Raw genomic sequence first — 23,721 nt, 5'->3', positions numbered from 1 at the left:
ACATTACAGCAGGTTATAATCAGTGCCAGTATCCCCAGGTCTCATTCACACTTGCGTATTATTGTCTGCAGTTTGCACCAGTATTTGTAAGCCAAAACACATAGATGGAGATAAAAATCTTTCCATTATAGCTGTTTTCTGTAGGTTTCATATCTGCTGTTGGCCGACAAATACTAACGTAAAGCTCTGCAATCTGAAGGAGGCACAGAATCCTGCCAAGGGGGAAAATAAAAATGTATGTTTAAGGACAGCGATGGGGAACTTTTGGCCTAGCTTTTGGGAACTCTAGCTGTTGCAAAACTACAATTCCCATCATGGCTGGACAGCCTTTGGCTGCCCGGCCATTATGGGAGTTGTAGTTGTGCAACAGCTGAAGGTTCCCATTGCTGTTTTAGGGTTTAATATTAGATTATGCCTGTGTCTAAGGTATATGTTTGTATCAAAGAGGTTTCACATACCTTGTATCTGCCCTGAGCCTAGCTGGTAAGACCCTGACAGTGAACACATACAGCACTAAAGCTACTAGACTGTGCAGTCAGGTGACTACTGGAAGAAATGTCAAGACATCAATAACTGCATGTTATGTTAGGACTCTGTTCACAACTATGATGGACAACCCCCCCCCCCCCTTTTTTTCCCATAACTTTGGTGGGAAAGCGCTTTAATCTGAACAAATCTATTAGTAAAATTGGTCTCATTCTCTTAACACAAAGAAAGTGATTTAACATAAGATTCCTGAAAGATGCAGTTTTAATTATTGGAACAATAAGTGCCATATATCAAAATGCCTAACTATGGAGGTGGTTAGTATAGGTTCATTTTGGAAGTTTTTTGTCTATCCAAATATTTCCCACTTAATCATACTGAATCAGATGTAAATTGCAGACAATGAATAATGATATGTAGTGAACATTCATGGATTAGATTTAAAGTCTGTTTTTCTTTTCCTCAATATTTAAGCCAATGTTGGCAATCAGCACAACCTTAAAGTAGTACTCCAGAGTGAAAATAATTTCAGCTCAACTAGTGTTAGAAGTAAATGACAAATCTGTATAACTTTCTATTTAAAAATCTTCATTCTTCTAGTACTTGCAGGAAATGGTGTATTCGTTCCAGTCTGACACAGTGCTCTCTGCTGCCACCTCTGTCCATGTCAGGAACTGTCCAGAGCAGGAGAGGTTTTCTATGGGGATTTGATACTGATCTGGACAGTTCCTGACATGGACAGAGGTGGCAGCAGAGAGCACTGTGTCAGACTGGAGAGAATACACCACTTCCTGCAGGACATACAGCAGCTGATAAGGACTGGGAGACTGGAGTTTTGTAAATAGAAGTAAATTATAAATCTATATACCTTTCTGAAACCAGTTGATTTGAAAGAAAAAGGTTTGTGCCAGAGTACCCCTTTAATATGTAATGTCTCATTTTGGCCCATTATCATTCATGGTTAGGGCTACAATCATACATTTAATTTCTAAAACGCACAAGCTACAAGCCAGGTTTCTGCAGCTCTTGCAGCGCTGCTGGTTTCTGCCATATGTCCCTTGTAAGAATGAGGTTTGTGCAGCTTAGGTGTAAGGTTTCATAGTTCTAGAGTAAGGTCTGTTTCAATATCCTCCCCGTTTCTTCTTAGATGCAGTGTCTAATAATTAGTCCTGTAAATAAGAAAATCCTTCATTTTCCCAGGAATTGGTAACGCCAGAACTTGATAGGTGGTTAGAAAGCGCCGCAATGTCATACGACACAAGTGACGTAGTGAGGGCAGAATTCTAGGGGATGTCCAGAACTGTACATGTCCATCCCGGTTTCTGAAAGAAAAATATGACGAACATAAGGTAAATATGAACACTAATTATAAATATGAAAAAAAAAAAAAAGGTCGCATATCATCAGTGTTTTAAATGTTTAAGAGACGAGCCCCAATACTAACAAAGTTTACTGATCCTGTTCGCTATTTTGAATAGTTTTTTTTTTTTTTTTTTTTTATAGTAAAGTATTGGGTGATGTGGTACCTGTCTGTGCATATGGTTTTTTTGGGGGATTTTATGTATGCATTGGTCCAGTGGTGCCCACTCCTTCTTTTGGTTTACTTTATAAGGTAAATATGAGCATTTATCCCCCAAGTAAATGCTTGGCCAACGATCCTTTTACAGTGTATGGGACTTCCAAAAATAAGAGTTCAACGTTTGTCAATTTATTATTTTTTAGGAGAAACCAAAGAAAATAATGGGTGGGTATCCCAGCATTTGGACGCCCCACTAGACATAGGGGATAAAATTTAATTTTAGGATATCCCCTTTGAGATACAGTAAAAATTCTGCTTCGAGGCCATTCATATATGCAGATTTATTGGTATGACTGAAAAAGTTAAATTTTTATGATATTTATAGCATTTACAATACAGTATACGCAACTAGAGATGAGCGAACTTTGAGCATGCTCAGCATTTTATTAGCGGTGGCTGCTGAAGCTTGATGTACCCCTAGTGAGTCCTTGCGGATGCAGCCTGTGGCTGTATCCATGTTTTCCAGGAAATCTTAGGGCTGCATCCAGCCACTACTAATCTAAGTTCACTCCACACTAGCCATTTCAAAAGCCCAGAGCATTTTATTTTTTTTTTCCCCATCAATGTAGCTACATGTGAATTTTTTCCCATAGCTGTGTATGGATGCGGATATTAGTTATATTCCATAGTATATTTCACATTAAGTTAGTCTGCCAAAATGCCGAACATTCTCCTTTCTTACCCTGTTGCAAGAATTCCTCCCTGCGGAAAAAATGTACAACAGAGGCCATTGGTAACTGGAGCAGCGGTCAGGGGATCTTCTAATTCTAAGGACCAGACACGCAAATACCTAAATCAAAATATAAAAACAAGTGCTTGAAATAGGTCTACTTATTAATATTATAGAGATGATCATTGTAATCATTGGCTAGTAAAGGCTTGTTAGAATACACTATGGTGAAGGGCCAAGAGTGGCGCCTCACATGCTAGGTTTATGGAGTCACACGCCTCTATGCCCATGCACCCTCACTGAAACTTATGACCGCTCGGAGCATAAATATTTCTGCTACAATTTAAACAGTAAATTCTAATAAAGTCACATGTCAACATATTCTTGTTACATGTTATGGTGCCCCTCGTTTTATCAGATTGTTTAAAGGAAATCTGCCACTAGATTTATTCCACCCTAAATGAGGGCAGCATAAACTAGTGACAGAAATGCTGAACAGATCGGTGTATTACTTACATCATTCTGTTCAGCCGTTCTCCTAATATGTAGGAGAATAGAATTCTTGCCACACCCCTCCCCCACCCTCCAGCTGCTGATGGACAGCCGACTGACTATACAGAGCATGGATAGATAACTGCCAATCAGCAGCTGGTGGGCGGAGTTTTCTATGTGACAACAACAACATTGTTTTGCCTCTTTATAAATCACTGGTCAGACCACACATGGTATATACTGTGTAGTGTGTGTATATACTGCAATCTGATCACAATGTACAAATATATGAATGGACAGCACAGAGGTCTTTCTAGTGAAGGTTTCACCACCAGCACAGACGCAGATTCTTTACTGTAAGAGCAGTGAGACTATGGAGCTCTCTGCCACATGATGCAGTCATGGCTGACTCATTATATAAGTAGAGGGGAGGCCTGGATGCTTTTTTGAAAAATATATTACATGTTATGGGCATTGGATTTCTGGTGATAGGACGCTGATCCAGGGATTATTCTAATCGCCATGGGGCAACTAGTATCTGCCTTCCTCTGGATCAACACAGTAAGGGCCCTATTACACAGGACGATTATTGTGCGAAAAAAACGTTATATCGTTTGAATTTAAATGATAATCGTTCTGTGTAATTGCAGGCAATGATCGAAAAATCGTTCGTATGTCGTTTATTTAGATCTGAACCTAAAATAATCGTTTGCTGTAATTCCACATTCGTTCGCTCAAGTTCTGCATTTTTTCACTAATCGTTCAGTGTAATTGTGCACATTGTTCATCGTTTTGCTGGGATCAGAAGGAGTAACCGATCGCAATAACGATTGAACTAACGACCATCGTTCTGTGTAATATCACGAGCGATTTTAGGTTAACGATAAACAATCTTGTTTGCGATCGTTTATCGTTAGTTGTTAAAAATCGCTGTGTGTAATAGGACCCTAAGGTTTCTGTAGGTTGAACTCTTCTTTCAACCTTATTATAACAGGTTTACCTTTCAGCTATATGCCCAGGAGATGAACATGGTAAAAAATAGTCATGGGAACAGACTCTGGACATATCTACACTAAAATACCTCTTGTATTCAGTCCCCAGGTGTTAGTACAATCCGCAGCCCATCATCCCTCACCTGTCATCTGCCAAGCTTGCAAGATGCAGACCTTCTGGTGAAAAGCAGACGGATCTCAGAGAGCTGAGCTGCGGCTCCACGCTGCTGTAGTCCACATCACCGGACAATGGAGCATGGCTGATGGCGAAATACACAAGGTCAGATTATAAGCACACTTCATAATATCTGTACGCTGTTCAGTCTCGGAATACTTTGGTTTTATGTTCAGAAAATTTATATTCACAATAAGGAATATGTACACACATATACTCCATGTCATTTGCCTGTGTGTATATAATTCTACATATCACCTTACAATTTCGACAGACTTTCTTTGGCTGTCCGTGCATCACCTCTGATGTATTGTAAGTGATGTAGATTTTACACTCAGTACTGAAATAATGAACTAGAGAGCAAAATCTCAGTGATCCTGGTAACCTGTAGGTGGCCAATCGGAGTATACAACTAATAGTTACACAGCTTATCTGGTGGCAGCGCTGCAGGCATGGACAGGCACTATAGACAACATTCCCATAGAAAGTCTAGGTGCTTTCCATACACCAACTGCCCCACCTATACAGATAATTGGTGTCATAAAGGAACCAACAAGCATGGCAGTCAGCTGAGAGATGCCGAGAGATCAGTGGAAATCTCTGCATCTGCCTTTTTTTAAACCCCCAGAGGCCGGACTTCTCCTTAAACCGAGCAGGTACTCACAGGAACTGCCGCAGCTTCTCTCCGGTGTAAGGGTCCCACAAAATCAAAGTAGTGTCATACGAGGCTGTGACCAACAGAGCAGAATCTGGAGAGAAGTCACATGACACTACGCTGTTCTGATGGCCCTCCAGCTTCCGGATTAAGGTGTATGAGCGCATGCTCCACAGCAGCACCTGCATGATGGCAAAAGCGGCTTCTGTCATACGTCGGCTTGTTTAACATACATAAAGAACTATTGTTATGTAATTGACGCCATTACTGAGATATCGCTGTGGAAACAAGCAAGGAGTTATTCTGGAGTCTTATATTTAGTTTCTACATATACATGTGCGGTGGTAAAATTGATCCTGTTTCAGTCATTGTAATAAGACTACATGTGCCCCTTTTGGATGCATGATGAACCACTCGCATAGTGCACCTTTATTAGTCATGCTGTGAGTCGACAAACCCATGACTAGAGATGAGCAAACTTTTGGCAACTTGGGAACCCCAAAACTCAGCATTTGACTCCCCACGTCTGGAAGAGCTAGTTTCTGCCCTTGGGAGTCCTAAAAAATTATGGATACAGCTTTAGGCCATGTCCATGTTTTCCTGGCAGCCCTAGAGCGGCATCCAACTTTTCCCAGACACAGGAAATCAAGTGCCGAGTGTTGCCAAACCCGGACTTAAGGGGGTGCTGCAGCGAAGTCTTTTTCTTTTCAAATCAACTTTTTTCATAAACTTATACAGATTTGTAATTTATTTCTATTTAAAAATCTTAAGTGATCCCATACTTTTCAGCTGCTGTATGTCCTGCAGGAAGTGGTGTATTCTCTCCAGTCTGACACAGTGCTCTCTGCTGCCACCTCTGTCCATGTCAGAAACTGTGCAGAGCAGCAGCAAATCCCCATAGAAAACCTCTCCTGCTCTGGACAGTTCCTGACATGGACAGAGGTGGCAGCAGAGAGCACTGTGTCAGACTGGAGAGAATGCACCACTTCCCGCAGGACATACAGCAGATGATAAGTACAGGAAGACTGGAGATTTTTAAATAGAAGTAAATTACAAATCTATATAACTTTCTGAGAGATGTCAATCAATCACCACATTACATCCCTGTGACAGTAATTGTAGACTTTCCTCGGACCGCCGTCTCCTTACCGCGTTTTCTCCTGCTGCCGAGCACAGCATACTGCAGTCTGGAGAGATAGAGCAGCAGTAAACCCATTGGATGTGACCAGACAGCACCTGGATCAGCTTACCTGGGGAATACAGAGGGTTGCAGTATTTAAAGGTCACATACAAAAGGAGTAAAAGCTATTCAGATCTGGAGCCACATCTAATGCCAGTGCAGCTTCTGGTAGACATTCAAATAGGTTAAACCTGTCTGCAGAGGGTCAGTAGCAGTATTAAAATGGAGGGGAGGGTGTGACGGTATAGATTCATCATGCTACTAAACCACCTAACAGTTACAAGACCCTCAATATTACTGAATAGAAAGGACTTTGCCGTATAGTAAATAACAAAGCAGCCATACTGTGAACCATTAGAAACACTGACAGTGTGAATGCCACCTTTCCAATTGTTCTATCTATACAGCTCCCCACAAGTGGATTCAGACTGGACATTAACACAGTGCACTATTAAAGTGGTATTCCGATTTGAACTTACCTGTCCCCTATCCACAGAATAGGGGACAGGTATAAGAGGGACCTCCATGTCTTCTGTGTTATGAATGAAGCCACAGACAGGTCGGCATGTGAGAACTGCAGCTCCATTCATTCTCGAAGGAGTACAGCACTCAACTCTTTCCCGTAGCTCCATACAGAACAAAGGAGACGGGGCGCCAATCTAAAGATCTCCAGGGGGCATGGAGGTCTAACTCCCTGCAATCTCATACTTGTCTATATATAATGAGCATAGGAGACAAGTAACTTATAATGAGCATAGGAGACAAGTAACTTTAAATTTGAAAGTCCCTTTAACCCTGTATTAGGAAGCATGTGTAAATAACGTATCCGTGCAGAATGACTAGAGCTGTGAACCACAAAATTATAAAGACCAGATTTTATGCACTAGAGAGCATAGGAAAAAAATCCACAGCATTTCCACTACATGTGAACTTGGCTCAAGAGTCTGAAAAAAAAACCTGTACACTCTATGGTGTCTGTATGTAAAGACTCAGAACAATGGAGCATTTAACCTTGTGGCAATTCCACGTGACAATCAGGGTGTGTACCTTCCTGAACGCATAACTACGGAGGATGCAAAACTATTCCAGCAATTCACACACCCCGAACTACAAACAATTATTGTGTGACAGCGACTAAAATGTATGTGTGATATGCAGACTGAGCATAATGGAAGGCGCACTCCAAGCTAGACTCCGCATTCTGCCATCAGCGTAGCCTAAGGGGGCAGCGCATGACACAGACAATCCCCAAGTCATGTCCTGCTCTGAGTCACCCGGATCAGGCATGAAACCATGTACCAGTGTTCCCTATAACATAATTATTACAGGTTTATAATGTTAGGTCTATTTCTCCACCCAGCAGCAGCTGTGCACAGCGGGAAGAAAGTGTAGAATCAAAGAAGTCTGGCGGGTGGGCAAAAAATCATTATGGGCAGTAGGGAATGAAAAAATACAATATACTCAACTATCTCCTTGCCCGCGCTCCATCACCAGACTCGTGTACCCTGTCATGTGTCCTCTTCTCCCAGGTTCCAGGTACATCACGACTCAGGTTGACCATCACAAGCGGGTGGGATTTAGCCTGCTCAGCCAATCCGTAACCCCAGCGGTGTCACAGCCAGTTACTGACATCAGTCAACTGGGTCGTGACATAACCAAAGGGGAGCTAAGACAACAGACGGCTCAATTTCCTTGCCCTGTGTCGGACTTCTCTTTTAAGACAACTTACCATCTTTTTTCAAGTCCCAGATTCTTAGAGTCTTGTCCCGGGATGCAGTTACAAGGGTCAAGTTGCCATTTTTTGTAAAGCTCAAATCCCGCACAACATCCTGGTGTCCAGACAGATTGAAGAGAAGACGACCTGAAATAATAGAAGATTGCCGTCAGCTTCTATAGGCAGAGTCAATGGTTGAACAGTCCTTTATCCTAACAGTCATTCCCTATATTCCTCGAGTGATTGTAGATATCTACTGCTCATCTATCCTGGAACTGAGAAAGCTGCCGTCACTGAAATGACTGTCCCCATATGACTACAGCTTCTTCAGCTCGCACCTCCTACAGATAATTATGGCTACGGGCCCACATTTTTTCCCTCTCGGTTTGTAAAAGTGTAAATTACGTCCGTCATTTGGCCGGCCATCAGTGCAGTGACGGCTGTTGGTCCATCATTCTATGTCTGGTGGACTGGTCGCCCTTTGTCTTTAATTAAAAATTCCATTGAATTTAATAGTAAAGATGGTGAAAAAAGAACAACTTTGTGTGACCAACTAAAAAAATAACGTCCGGTGTTTGCAAAGGACGTCCGAAAATAATTGTCATGGTCATTATTCTGACGTCCACACAGACAACGTCTTATTTTATACACTGTGTGCATTGGACGTCCGTTATTCCATTGACTTGAATGCATTGCTGTGAAGTCAAATCGCTGCAAAAATGGGCTTTTTAAATTGCAAAAGTAGACCCTTTTTTTTTCGATAGGAGATAGATAGAAATAATCATTCCTTAAAATAACACTGTCACCCCCTTTGTGCATTATGACTTCTCTACACAGGTGTAAAGGGTAAATTTAGCGTTTTTCATACCTTATTTCATATCATACGTCATGGTGTTTGTTCAAGTAAAAAGTGTCCTTTTATCAACTGCAGATTGTGTTAAGTGGGCGTGCCCTCGCAGTATTAGCGCCACTTAGCCCCACCCACAACGGCATCGTTGGCCCCGCCCCCTTTACGCCGGCCAACCAATGGGTGTCAAGGGGGCGGGACCAACGGTGCTGTTGTGGGCGGAGCTAAGTGGCGCTAATGCTGCAAGGTCCCGCCCACTTAATACAATCTGCAGTTGATGAAAGGACACTTTTTACTTGAACAAACACCATGACGTATGATATGAAATAAGGTATGAAAAACGCTAAATTTACCCTTTACACAGGTGTAGAGATGTCAAAATGCACAAAGGGGGTGACAGTGTCACTTTAGGTAATGTAGAATCCTGGATTTGGCTCGGTACCAGCAGATCATCGGGTCCTTTACCTGTGTGCACTTCCCACACTTTGACATGTCCATCACTGAGTCCAGTTGCCAAAAGAAGCCAAGTGTCACTAGATTTGGCATCTTGTTGTCTGGAAAGAGGCCAAAGCTTCCATCCAGCGGGTGCAGACGAGGAACCAAACGCCAGACTCCAAACTATCTGACCACAGTCTAGTATCTTTTCTTTCAGGCTTCCCTTCCTTTTCACTTCAGAGCTCTTGTAGCATTGAATTTTGGGTCTGCACGATAATGGCCTCCTAATATAAAAAAAAAGGGAGTTATTGTTGGTTTAGACTCACTCCTAGTCATCCAATGTTCAGTCCCGGTAACAAGTAACGTCACCCAGATCACCTATAACTTACAGTTCTTCCTCGTCCAGTGGCCAGGGGATCAGCTTGATGATGCCGTGCCCCTGAGACCAGGCGAACCAGGAGCCGTCAGGGGAGAAGGCAACACTCCACGTCTCACAGCTCGACTTCCAATCGTACAGCGGCTCCCGGGTGGGACGGAGTTCTGCCAGCAAGACCGGCATATCTGGTAAAGACAATGAGGTTTACAGCACCAAAAATGTCATTTAATATTAGTAACTGACTGGTTAAGGAGGATACTGGCTGGAAACTACGCAGTAGAATGAAAGACCTGCCGGCATCATGTATTATTATAAATGCTGGAAGTGTTTAAACACATTCGCTTTTTATGGTCCGGCACAGAGCATGGGAACCGGGCAGCGGCTCAAAAAAAAAAAAAAAAAAAAAAAGACTATGGCACAGGCATCCCCACGCCAGTCTATTCATGTAAAAAGCACAAAGCGAGGTAACTAGTGGTACATTGTCTTTAAAGCGACTCTGTACCCACAATCTGCCCACCCCAAACCACTTGTACCTTCGGATAGCTGCTTTTAATCCAAGATCTGTCCTGGGGTCCGTTTGGCAGGTGATGCAGCTATTGTCCTAAAAAAACAACTTTTAAACTTGCAAACCCGTGCCCAAGGGGCGCGGCCTATATTGTGTATGCATTAGGCTGGCACAACCTTTCTGTCCCTCCTCCCCTCCCTCCTTATCATTAGGAATGCTTCAGGCAGATTGCCTCCTATTTTCCACCTGTGACAGCACAGCACATGGGCTGCATCGTTAAAGCACCTGTGCAATGTTCAGCATGGAGAAAATGTTCCAGTTGCATTCCTAATGATGAAGAGGGTGGGGTGGAGGGACGGAGGGGTGGGGCAAAGTTAGGGCACATATTCTAAGCCACACCCATTGGGCTCAGGGCTGCAATTTTAAAAGTTGTTTTTTTAGGACAATAACTGCATCACCTGCCGAACGGACCCCAGGACAGATCTTGGATTAAAAGCAGCTATCCGAAGGTACAAGAGGTTTGGGGGGGGGGGGGGGGGGGGGGGGGTCGGTGGAAATCAGATTGTGAGCACAGAGTTGCTTTAAAACACTGTTCACAGTAGGATGTATGTAGTAGGATCAGTTCTATCCGGATAGATTAGAGCAGTATACAGGGCTATTCAGGCTGTCAAATATTGAAGGGAAAAACAGACAAATGTGAACAAATCCTCAATTTCTATTACGTTTATACATTGTTGCCCACAACCAACATATCACCATTGGCAGAAAAGAAAGAAACATAAAGAACATGGTTTCCATACATCGGGTTTCTGTCAGCCAGTGCGTCCAAGTAAAAAATATCAGTAACATAGTAAATAAGGATGACAAGAGTCCATTAGGTTCAACCTAGGGAAACCCTACTGTGTTGATCCAGGAAGGCAAAAACCCCCATGAGGCAGACGACAACCGTCCCACCACAAGGAGAACCCCCCGACTCCAATGGCAACCAGAACAATCCCCGGACCAACGTATCACCGGAAATGTAATGCCCATAACTTGTAATTATTGTTCAAGAAAAGCATCCAGGCCTCCCTTGAACTTATTTAATGAATCAGCCATGACAACATCATGTGGCAGAGTTTTCCACAGTCTTACCGCTCGTACAGTAAAAAACCCGCGTCGATGCTGATGATGAAATCTTCTTTCCTCTAGACGTAGAGGATGCCCCCTTGTCATGGTTACAGACCTAGGAGTAAGGAGACCACTACAAAGATCTCTGTACTGTCCATTCATATATTTGTACATAGGGATCAGATCGCGCCAAAGACGTCTTTTTTCTAGCGTAAATAACCCCAAGCGTGATAACCTGTCCTGGTCCTGTAACCCACCCATTCCCTTAATGACCTTTGTTGCCCTCCTCTGCACCCGCTCCAGTTCACCTATGTCCTTCTTATATACCGGTGCCCAAAACTGTACACAGTATTCCATGTGTGGTCTGACCAGTGATTTATAAAGAGGCAAAACTATGTTCTCATCTTTAGCATCTATACCTCTTTTGATGCACCCCATTATTTTATTAGCCTTGGCAGCTGCTGCCTGGCACTGATCACTAAAGTTGAGTTTACTGTCCACCAATACCCCCAGGTCCTTTTCGGAAGTAGTTTTACCCAGTGTTTTATTATTTAGCACATAACTGTACTTATTATTTCTACGGCCCAAGTGCATAACCTTACATTTATCCACATTAAACTTCATTTGCCATTTCACCGCCCAAGCCTCTAGCTTCTCCAGATCCCTCTGTAATATCATATTATCCTCCTCTGTACTGATTACTTTACCCAGTATAGTATCATCTGCAAAAATGGAGAAAGAAGGTCGGAACCTTCGAAACGCGTTGAGGACACTTTTGCCTCCTACAGCGACCCGTACTGTGACGTCACAGAGAACTCCGCTCAGAATCACCCCAGCTAGCGTTTTACGCGCCACCGGCCGGGGCACACGCTTTGCATAGAACTTACAAACAACTGAAAAGGACGTACAGAACCCTAACCTACTCTGAGGATTTTAAAAGGAATCCAGAAAGAAACTTATACTTATCGGACGCTGTATCCGGTGATACGGAGGACTACAAGTCAGAGCATAACCGACACACGAATGCGGTGAGTGATTTTATCTCTAACAATACACATGGAAGAGATTATGTGAATTCTATTTTTTATTAATTTATATGACATCTTTTTAGCGCGGCACAACACTATCATTATTTTTATTTATGTCCCATTTTTTCTTGTGTACTTTTATTTCTGAAGGCATTGTCCCAGTCTATGTTCCCAAGGTCCTCTCTTAGTTTTTGGAAATTAGCCTTCCTGAAATTTAATAAAGACAACGTCATGACAATGTCTATCTGCCATCACCATGTCCGGCTATGTATCACATCTACAGTGGCTAAGCCAGGTCTTGTATAGTGACACAGGGAGAGGGAATCCAATTCAATGGAAAACATGACCGAGTGCTGGATCAATCATGTGACTGAGCACATAGCTTATCGCAGAGCCTCTGATCATAGAGAATTGTATAGAGAATATATGAGCACATGATGAGTAGAAGTCAAATTCTTTTTAGGGTCACCAGGACAACATACAAACAAGCCTGGGTAGGAGTGTAACCTGACCACCTTCTGAGGTCAGAGAATAGTGAGGGTTTACAGCAGGGGCGAGTAAGCACATTCCAGGCGATATATCGTCATATCTGAGCTGGTCCGGTACCGACAGACACATTAAACAGAACATTCCATCCACCCACCCTACAGGAGAGGAAAGGACTGATCTGCTGCCAGGAACCGGCTAACAGATAAACAGCCGGTCAGGCCGTCACCTAAGGCTTCACCTTGTGTGAGGTCACCCCATATCTAAGCTCTGATACAGTAATATTTTATATCCCTCACACACCACAGGCTGGTTGGGAAATAAAATCTAAGCCTCCTAGGAGAAGTTGTAGATCTGCCTGTCCCATCGCATCAGGCCTTCCTATGTTCATTCTACGTCTGCATTCTGAATCCCCCCCATCCTACTGACCATCCCAGTCCTCTTTACTGGGGTCTTGCTTCCCCTCTTTTTCTTCTATGCTATTATGTCTATGCTGTTGTTGGTGTGATCCTAGGCACAGATTACTTATAAACGAAAAAAAAAAAAAGTTGGGCCCACCCGATGGGCTCCCCATGTTTTACACTCTATTTGTTATATTGCACATGCTGAAGTGTCACTGTTTTTTCTACCAGACTGCACTTTATTGTAGTGGTTTGTGTGAGTTACTACCCTATTCCATTATACCTAAGGCTGGGTTCACACTACATTACATTTTACATTTTTGCAAATAACACAAATGATCCATTTTTCCATTGAGTTCCATAACAACAAAAAATAATCCTTTTTTTAATGTATACAGAAACATGGTCAACCACATTTTCTGTACTTTTTTAGAATGGAAGTCATGTAAAAACGTAAAAAGCGATGTTATAGTACAGTTGCTTTAAATAAAGAACTCAAAAAAAAAAAAAGGAGAAAAATAAATAAATTTCACAACTTGCCAAAACTGCTCATTTACACTCACCGGCCACTTTATTAGGTACACCATGCTAGTAACAGGTTGGACCCCCTTTTGCCTTCAGAACTGCCTTAATTCTTGGTGGCATAGATACAACAAGGTGCTGGAAGCTTCCTCAGAGATTTTGGTCCATAGTGACATGATGACATCACACAGTTGCCGCAGATTTGTCGGCTGCACATCCATGATGCGAATCTCCCGTTCCACCACATCCCAAAGATGCTCTATTGGATTGAGATCTGGTGACTGTGGAGGCCATTTGAGTACAGTGACCTCATTGTCATGTTCAAGAAACCAGTCTGAGATGATTCTAGCTTTATGACATGGCGCATTATCCTGCTGAAAGTAGCCATCAGATGTTGGGTACATTGTGGTCATAAAGGGATGGACATGGTCAGCAACAATACTCAGGTAGGCTGTGGCGTTGCAACCATGCTCAATTGGTACCAAGGGGCCCAAAGAGTGCCAAGAAAATATTCTCCACACCATGACACCACCACCACCAGCCTGAACCATTGATACAAGGCAGGATGGATCTATGCTTTCATGTTGTTGACGCCAAATTCTGACCCTACCATCCGAATGTCGCAGCAGAATCGAGACTCATCAGACCAGGCAACGTTTTTCCAATCTTCTACTGTCCAATTTCGATGAGCTTGTGCAAATTGTAGCCTCAGTTTCCTGTTCTTAGCTGAGCGGAGTGGCACCCGGTGTGGTCTTCTGCTGCTGTAGCCCATCTGCCTCAAAGTTGGCCGTACTGTGCGTTCAGAGATGCTCTTCTGCCTACCTTGGCTGTAACGGTTGGCTATTTGAGTCACTGTTGCCTTTCTATCAGCTCGGACCAGTCTGCCCATTCTCCTCTGGCATCAACAAGGCATTTCCACCCACAGAACTGCCGCTCACTGGATGTTTTTTCTTTTTCGGACCATTCTCTGTAAACCCTAGAGATGGTTGTGCGTGAAAATCCCAGTAGATGAGCAGTTTCTGAAATACTCAGACCAGCCCTTCTGGCACCAACAACCATGCCACGTTCAAAGGCCCTCAAATCACCTTTCTTCCCCTTACTGATGCTCGGTTTGAACTGCAGGAGATTGTCTTGACCATGTCTACATGCCTAAATGCACTGAGTTGCCGCCATGTGATTGGCTGATTAGAAATTAAGTGGTAACGTGCAGTTGGACAGGTGTACCTAATAAAGTGGCCGGTGAGTGTATATTGCATACCACTGAGGAAGTACAGTTTTAGAGAACAGAGTGGTCGCAAACAGGATAGAGAAAAATAATTAAACCAAGGTCAGAAAAAAGTAAATCCATTAGAATATACCACATAAGAGAATTCAGAGTATGAATCGAAAGTGGAGGGCCCCTTTAGTGATCAGGGCTACCTTGGGCTGAACTTAAACACATAATAAGCAGAGTCTATGAATGAGGATGTAGTCTCCAGCTCATCCCCGGAGTCGCGTGACCACAAGGAAGTTGCTGCTGCCGGCTGTACATGCACCATTCAAATGCCTGTTACATGTGTAAAATGTTGATCTCACAAGCACTACCATTTTTTCTTGTTCATATTCTGAACAGGGCATTGTGGACTTTATTCATGTTTGGACTGTATTGGGGCACAGAATAAAAGGACTGCAAAAGTACGACTAAATTATAACTAATGTGCTGGAATTGTACACGAGCCAAATGTACCACGAGAATACAAGAAACCATGGACTATAAATGTTATACAAACAGACCAGGACAGAACACAGGAAGTGTGTGGGGCTTATCCACTGCTATGTGCAAGAAAGAAGGGGAAAGCCTGGGTCGTGTAACTGAAATCTGTCTCTGAAAGGTAAATCAAGGCTTCCCTCTAATCATAGGGCCACTGCAGTGCTTAGTGTAATCCCTTCCCTTCTGTGCTGCTGTTTATCACCAGTTTACATTTAGGGCCACAACTATTATCTGCACAATTCTTTTTGTGCTGCACAAAAATTTACAGACCTTGCCCAAAATGTATCATTAAGTGCACAGGGCTTGCTGAATCCTGTACATTTTTGCACAATTTTTTGGCTAACAAAAGTATGCAAGGAGTGGAGTGCTGTTGCACATTGTTTTTCTCAAAAACTGAAAAAAAAAAAAAAAAAAGTTTGCACATGATTAATCTGGCTCATAAAAGTAGCTAATGTGAAACTGTGCCTCCTCCACAAAAAATAAAATAAAAAAGTGCCATAAACTGCTCAAAAATAGCGAAATAGCTGTGCGCAAAAAATAACCAAAATAATGGTGCAGAGAAAAGGATTAATGTGGCCCTTGGTTTCCTGTTTACATAGCACCCTGCAACCAGCGCATCAATAAGTCAACAAACTCACCCCCTAGTACAGCGCCAGCCTGTTTACGGCAGGGCACTTTCTCCAGTAATAGTAAAGCACAGGGGGTGCAGTGATTGGCCAAACCATATAACATACAGCACCGTGACTGGAGCCGCCTGTCTGCCGGACAGAGCTCTATAAATAGGTTACTCCACATATACATCTAATGTAGAGGTCAGATGCAATGCGAGGAGACTTCATCCATCTTCTCCAAGCTGTGGCTTTCCACTACATCCCCCATCATGTACTGACAAATGGTTTATATGAGAAAGTCATATAGTATGCGCCATATAAACACAGTAAGGATATACCAATGGCTTTTAGCAAAGGACCTTGTTGTTTGACGACACAATGTAGCCACGTTACAAGGACAACAAACCTAACACACATCACCTATGGCACAGAGGTCACATTCGGTTCTCTAGCCTGGTATATCTAATGTCGTCATCATCACATTTGAGGTGAGTTCTGTTCTAATCATTCATAAGATATAAGAAACCAGAGAGCACAGTGTCAGGAAGGGGGTCGTGTTTTAGGCTGGGTTCACATGCTGCAATTCACAGGCGCATCTTTTTAAAGAGACTGTCAGTAGGTTTATGGCGTCCTATTTCAGTGACAGCTGAACTACTAGTGACAGAGAAGCTGAGCAGAATGATGTATCACTTACACTGTTCTGTGCAGCTGATCCAGAGATCTCCTCCTGAATAACATGGACAATATGTAGACCTCTCCATTATGTGCATGAGCTCAGTAGTCCTGGATATTCATGAGAAGCAGAAATCTCCACCCACCAGCCTCGGATTGGCAGTTATCTATCCATGCTGTGTATAGGTAGTCACCTGTCAATCAGCAGCTGGAGGGCGGGGGAGGGGTGTGGCAAGAATCCTATTCTCCTGCATATTAGGAGAACGGCTGAGCAGAATGATGTCAGTAATACACCGATCTGTTCAACATTTCTGTCACTAGTTTATGCTGCCCTCATTTAAGGCAACATAAACCTACAAACAGATTCCCTTTAACCATGTACATGCTATGTGGTTATGGACAGTTCAATTTTCATACACACACCAGATACGAGTTTCACAAAAAAAAAAACACTTTGGTGTCAATATCCACATTGTAAGATTACAATGATATGTGGGGAATATGCAAAGTGTGAAACCAGTTACTACGAGACCCGTTCCCCATTTGATCACCATAATAGGAGATATAGAGAAAGTAAGAGACTGCAGGCACTTCCCTACATTAAAGGGTGGGTTTACACAACGGAATCTGCGCAGATAAATTCCGACGGATTCCGTAGCTCGTACTCTCCGCCCGTGCCACAGACACCATTCTATGCACGGGTGTACCAACCCTTACAGAATAGTTTGGACCACTAGTATGCCACTGGTATAACAGACCCATACACCCGCCTAGTAACAGTATATAGTGACATCATGTTAGATACCAGACCACACCGAATGACCGATTTTTATGATTTTTTTTTTTTTTTTTGCTTACTATCTATATATAATAAAATAATGCTCATATCTCACAGTCTTCAATATCACCAGGTCTAACATTAAAAAGGGTTGGTCACTTTTTGTAGTTCATCCTAAATCTTACAAACGTGCTGTTCTGTGTCACATAATCACTGCTCCGGAGTGGATGAAGTGGGCTGACGGATGGGCAGAGCAGGGAAGCTGCAGAATTACTGAAGACATAACCACAAATAGTTACAGGAAAGTGGCCGATCCCTTTAAGCTCAGACTTCCTGTTGTGTCTGTGGTGATAAGAGGAGGCTGCTGTAAAGAGATTTGTACAGCATTGCAGCAAGATGGCAACCCCATAAAAATGTACAAACAAAATTAAAGGAGAACTATCAGCAGGTTAGTCCTGATGCTGAGTATGTCTCTTACCTTTCTCCTTGGCACCGTCCCACAGCAGGATTACACTGCTAACAGCATCAAGGATGAAGATAGGAGGCATACTGTCTTTAATTGGTCATTTTTGCAAAAAAGGGGTTGGCTACTTTATAGTAAAATTGTTCAATATACAGTATAAGTGTACTCACTGTATATACCGACAGCAGCTCTCCGTGTACTCACCGTGTGTACCGACAGCAGCTCCCCGTGTACCGACAGCAGCTCCCCGTGTACCGACAGCAGCTCCCTGTACTCACTGTATATACACTGACAGCAGCTCCCCGTGTACTCACTGTATATACACTGACAGCAGCTCCCCGTGTACTGACAGCAGCTCCCCGTGTACTCACTGTATATACACTGACAGCAGCTCCCCGTGTACTCACTGTATATACACTGACAGCAGCTCCCCGTGTACTGACAGCAGCTCCCCGTGTACTGACAGCAGCTCCCCGTGTACTCACTGTATATACTGACGGCAGCTCCCTGTGTACTCACTGTATATACACTGACGGCAGCTCCCTGTGTACTCACTGTATATACACTGACAACAGCTCCCTGTGTACTCACTGTATATACACTGACAACAGCTCCCTGTGTACTCACTGTATATACACTGACAACAGCTCCCTGTGTACTCACTGTATATACTGACAGCAGCTCCCTGTGTACCTCAGAACTCAAATCAGATTCCCCTCTTCCGGGCTGTGCTGCCCTGCTCTGTGGGGAATCTGTCCATAAGATGGCCGACATGGAGGAGCATATGCCCCACCCCTCAGTATCCACCACTGAGCCTGTATATGCCTATGGAGGACACGCCATGGTCACATGCTCCTCCATGTCAGCCATCTTATGGACAGTCTTTCCACAGAGTATGACAGCACAGCCTGGAGGAGGGGAATCTGATTTAGTTCTATGGAGCACACAGGGAGCTGCTGTCAGTATATACAGTGAGTACACAGGGAGCTGCTGTCAGTATATACATCGAGCACACAGGGGGCTGCTGTCAGTATATACATCGAGTACACAGAGGGCTGCTGTCAGTATATACATCGAGTACACAGGGGGCTGCTGTCAGTATATACATCGAGTACACAGGGAGCTGCTGTCAGTATATACATCGAGTACACAGGGAGCTGCTGTCAGTATATACATCGAGTACACAGGGAGCTGCTGTCAGTATATACATCGAGTACACAGGGAGCTGCTGTCAGTATATACATCGAGTACACAGGGAGCTGCTGTCAGTATATACATCGAGTACACAGGGAGCTGCTGTCAGTATATACATCGAGTACACAGGGAGCTGCTGTCAGTATATACATCGAGTACACAGGGAGCTGCTGTCAGTATATACATCGAGTACACAGGGAGCTGCTGTCAGTATATACATCGAGTACACAGGGAGCTGCTGTCAGTATATACATCGAGTACACAGGGAGCTGCTGTCAGTATATACAGTGAGTACAACAGGGAGCTGCTGTCAGTATATACGGTGAGTACACAGGGAGCTGTCAGTATATACAGTGAGTACACAGGGAGCTGCTGTCAGTATATACGGTGAGTACAGGGAGCTGCTGTCAGTATATACAGCGAGTACAGGGAGCTGCTGTCTGTTTATACAGTGAGTACACAGGTAGCTGCTGTCACTATATACAGTGAGTACACAGGGAGCTGCTGTCACTATATACAGTGAGTACAGGCAGCTGCTGTCAGTATATATGGTGAGTACAGGGAGCTGCTGTCACTATATACAGTGAGTAAAGTTACTAATACTGTACACTGAATTATTTTGCTATAAAGTCTCCGACCCCTTTAAAGAAAACAAAAAAAATTTAGAGCCCAAAAACCAGATCATTCCAGCTAGGATTTATTACATCTCCCATCACAGGCAGTATACAGTATACAGCCATGTACGGCTACATAAAGCCTCAGACTACTCATCTTATCAGAATCTAATGGGAAAAGTAGGGTCAGTTTTTGGGTCATTTTCTGTGTGAACAGAACCTGAAAGTAAAACTCGCAGAGATGAGCGCAACTGGAAGATACTGGAGTCAGAGAGTGCAGGATGTCATTAGCGGTGGCTGAAGCAGCTATATGCCCAAGGCAGTCCAGGAAAACATGGCAACGGCCATAGACTTATGCGGACACCTCATGAGTGTGACTGGCTTAGTGGGGTTATTCAGGATTAGAAAAAACATGGCTGCTTTCTTCCTGAAACAGCGTCACTCTTGTCCTCAGTCTGTGTGCGTTACTGTAGCTCAATGCCGTTGAAATGAATGGAGCCAAGTTGTAATACCACAAACAGCCTGTGGACCGAGGTGGCGCTGGAAGAAAGCAGCAATGTTTTTTTTTTCTTCCTAAATCTGGATAACCCCTTTAAAATAACCTGTTACAATCATGGAGACTAAAGCGTTGGGCAGGGCGGGGGCCATCATAACGTGCAGCGTCAGTCCGCCATGTCTCTCACACACTGCACGGGGAGACGTCATCTAAACCAGGTTTTTGGTCACGTTATTTATGTCACATCCACCAGAAATACAGGCCCCCGACTGTCCCCAGTAAGGGGGGGGGAATCTGCAGTCATGTGATTAAAAAAACAGGGCCAATTTTACAGAATAAATAAAAATACACAGTGCGCCCAAAACCTTAGATTACTGCCAACATTACCCCTTAGAGAGGAACTCCGACAAAAAAAGATCTTTTAAATCAACTGGTGTTAGAAAGTTATATAGATTTGTAATTTACTTCTATTAAAAAATATCCAGTCTTCCAGTACTTATCAGCTGCTGTATGTCCTGCGGGAAGTGGTGTATTCTTTTCTCTCTGCTGCCACCTCTGTCCATGTCAGGAACTGTCCAGAGCAGGAGAGGTTTTCTATGGGGATTTGCTGCTGCTCTGGACAGTTCCTGACATGGACAGAGGTGGCAGCAGAGAGCACTGTGTCATACTGGAGAGAATACACCACTTCCTGCAGGACATACAGCAGCTGATAAGTACTGGAAGACTGGAGATTTTTTTAATAAAAGTAATTTATAAATCTACATAGCTTTCTGACATCAGTTGATTTAAAATAAAATATTCACTGTAGTTCCCCTTTAATATTATCCTACAGGGGCCACAGTCTGTTAGGGCCACAGGGGACAGGATTTCAGGGCCAGACTCCAGTCCTAACCCCATAAAGCATTGTACTCCAACCTCTGGCTCTCCTGGTGTTCTAGAACTACAACTCCCAGCATGCCCAGACAGCTGAACACAATGGAGGTTGTAGTTGTACAACAGCTGCTCTAGGATTACACTGGCACACTGTGACGAAGCTGCAGCTATGACAGACAGGTATAAGAAGCCTGGTGCCTGCAGGGATCCATCACTCACCTTCCTTCCCATCTGAGGGCAGCAGTGCGGTAATATCCATCTGCGGAGAGACGCATGAGGTCAGGGCTGAGGTACAATAACGCATCCCCTGTCCCCTGTGTGAACAGGCTCCTTACCTAGAACGCAGCAGAGACTCGGCAGGCAGGCAGCAGGTTACTGTATACAGGGGGGCTGTCTCTTCTCCATGGCTGACAGGTAGACAGGGGCAGCAGGGCAGCGGTGGGTGGTCGGGGCTCGGGGCCCGGCTCGGTGACTCATAGTGCGGTGTGTGGGTGTGAGGAGGGGCCGGGAGGTCAGGGGGCACCAGCCGGGTTTACATTAGTGACGGGCGCCGGGCAGAGGGTCTCATGAGGGGATTCTTACCCGAGGAAGAACCAGGCTCCCGTCCCCAGCACAGACCCCACACAGAGAGCGGAGCCCAGGCACTTCCGGTCACATGACCAGCCATTTAAATCACCATAGAGAAGGTAGAGCTGTCAGAGCGACACCTGCTGGCGGCCCGTGTGTAACTGCAGGCAGCGCTCAGGGATCCCTGGTGACAGAGCTCTATGTGATGGAGGCCGCTGAGGGCCAAATGCTGCCTCATAATAACACAGCTGTATCCGCTATCTGCTGGGCACTGTATATGGAGGCTCTCTAGCTGGAGCACTGTATATGGAGGCTCTCTAGCTGGAGCACTGTATATGGAGGCTCTCTAGCTGGAGCACTGTATATGGAGGCTCTCTAGCTGGAGCACTGTATATGGAGGCTCTAGCTGGAGCACTGTGTATGGAGGCTCTCTAGCTGGGGGCTGTATATGGAGGCTCTCTAGCTGGAGCACTGTATATGGAGGCTCTCTAGCTGGGGGCTGTATATGGAGGCTCTCTAGCTGGAGCACTGTATATGGAGGCTCTCTAGCTGGAGCACTGTATATGGAGGCTCTCTAGCTGGGGGCTGTATATGGAGGCTCTCTAGCTGGAGCACTGTATATGGAGGCTCTCTAGCTGGGGGCTGTATATGGAGGCTCTCTAGCTGGAGCACTGTATATGGAGGCTCTCTCTAGCTGGGGGCTGTATATGGAGGCTCTCTAGCTGGAGCACTGTATATGGAGGCTTTCTAGCTGCGGTGCTGTATATGGAGGCTCTCTAGCTGGGGGCTTTATATGGAGACTCTCTAGCTGGAGCACTGTATATGGAGGCTCTCTAGCTGGGGGCTTTATATGGAGGCTCTCTAGCAGAGGTGCTGCATATGGAGGCTCTCTAGTTGGAGCACTGTATATGGAGGCTCTCTAGCTGGAGCACTGTATATGGAGGCACTCTCTACCCGGGGGCTGTATATGGAGGCACTCTCTAGCTGGAGCACTGTATATGGAGGCTCTCTAGCTGGAGCACTGTATATGGAGGCACTCTAGCAGAGGTGCTGCATATGGAGGCTCTCTAGTTGGAGCACTGTATATGGAGGCTCTCTAGCTGGGGCACTGTATATGGAGGCACTCTCTACCCGGGGGGCTGTATATGGAGGCACTCTCTAGCTGGAGCACTGTATATGGAGGCTCTCTATCTGGGGGCTGTATATGGAGGCTCTCTAGCTGGAGCACTGTATATGGAGGCTCTCTCTAGCTGGGGGCTGTATGTAGAGGCACTCTCTAGCTGAGGTGCTGTATATGGAGGCACTCTAGCTGATGCGTTGTATATGGAGGCACTCTCTAGCTGGACAATGTATATGGAGGCACTCTCTAGCTGTATATAGCGTAGTCATTGACTGGCTCACAGTATATTGGTGAATTCTTCTGACTGAGCGCACTGTATATGGACACCGCTTGTAGGACACAGGAAACTGCAACAGAACGCTGCAAATGTGACACATGTGAACAGATACTTGTAAAACTGCTGTGTGAAAAAAAAATCGGGGAAAATGCAGTTCTTGGAATATATGATGAGTGTGTACAATCCGGGCACGGTGACCCCAGATCCGGGATGGACCTGCACTGTACACTGGCCGCTCCTGGGCTAATATTAGGCCTACACACTGTGTATACAGGATCCAGCTAATCTCGGGGTGCGATGAGCGTCTGTGCACGAGCCAAAGGGGGGCAACACAGACAAACAAGACAATGACCAGCACATCCAATGCCGCTATCCACACTATGTAGGTGCACACTGCCATGGTGTGCCAAGAACCTTATTTTTTATATCCAGTACAAAGGAAAATTTATTCAGCTCACCCTTGAGTCGGTCTTTGGCAAATTATTGCAGTTCGCCTGTATTTGGAGCACGTGGAAGTAGAGTCCACAGCTCCTAAAAACTTGTAAGCTTTATTGGAGATACATTAAAAATTCCACACTGTTAAAAAGCGCCGACGCGTTGCGGAGGATGACCTCCTTAATCATGGCAAAGGTAAGGTATACAGCTTGTAGCTT

At 44.4% G+C, this 23,721-nt stretch overlaps 1 protein-coding gene across 1 annotated transcript; it reads right to left on the bottom strand.

Moving 5' to 3' along the window:
• Positions 1–732: 732 nt before the first annotated feature.
• WSB2 (WD repeat and SOCS box containing 2) lies at positions 733–21,765 on the bottom strand. The gene is made up of 10 exons (XM_069960739.1): positions 21,440–21,765; positions 21,324–21,363; positions 9,615–9,786; positions 9,256–9,509; positions 7,959–8,090; positions 6,199–6,299; positions 5,059–5,231; positions 4,363–4,479; positions 2,748–2,855; positions 733–1,808 (listed from the first exon to the last, which is right to left on the bottom strand). The coding sequence occupies exons 2-10, from the start codon at positions 21,361–21,363 to the stop codon at positions 1,643–1,645; spliced, it is 1,263 nt and encodes a 420-aa protein (XP_069816840.1). The 5' UTR covers positions 21,440–21,765; the 3' UTR covers positions 733–1,642.
• Between the last annotated feature and the right edge of the window lie 1,956 nt (positions 21,766–23,721).

Source organism: Dendropsophus ebraccatus, chromosome 3 (genome assembly GCF_027789765.1).
Source record: "Dendropsophus ebraccatus isolate aDenEbr1 chromosome 3, aDenEbr1.pat, whole genome shotgun sequence".
NCBI classification, from domain to species: Eukaryota; Metazoa; Chordata; class Amphibia; order Anura; family Hylidae; genus Dendropsophus; species Dendropsophus ebraccatus.
Note: the sequence above shows the minus strand (reverse complement) of the source record. Positions and strands in the feature narration are given on the sequence as shown.

What these genes read in the sequence shown, in the direction of transcription:
- WSB2 (XM_069960739.1), bottom strand. Translation starts at nt 21,363, where the DNA reads ATGGATATTACCGCACTGCTGCCCTCAGATGGGAAGGAAG. An exon ending in CGGCAGCAGGAGAAAACGCG is followed by an intron (nt 5,232 to 6,198) that starts GTAAGGAGACGG and finishes GCCATCATGCAG; the next exon opens with GTGCTGCTGTGGAGCATGCG. An exon ending in GGAGGAATTCTTGCAACAGG is followed by an intron (nt 1,809 to 2,747) that starts GTAAGAAAGGAG and finishes TTTTTCTTTCAG; the next exon opens with AAACCGGGATGGACATGTAC.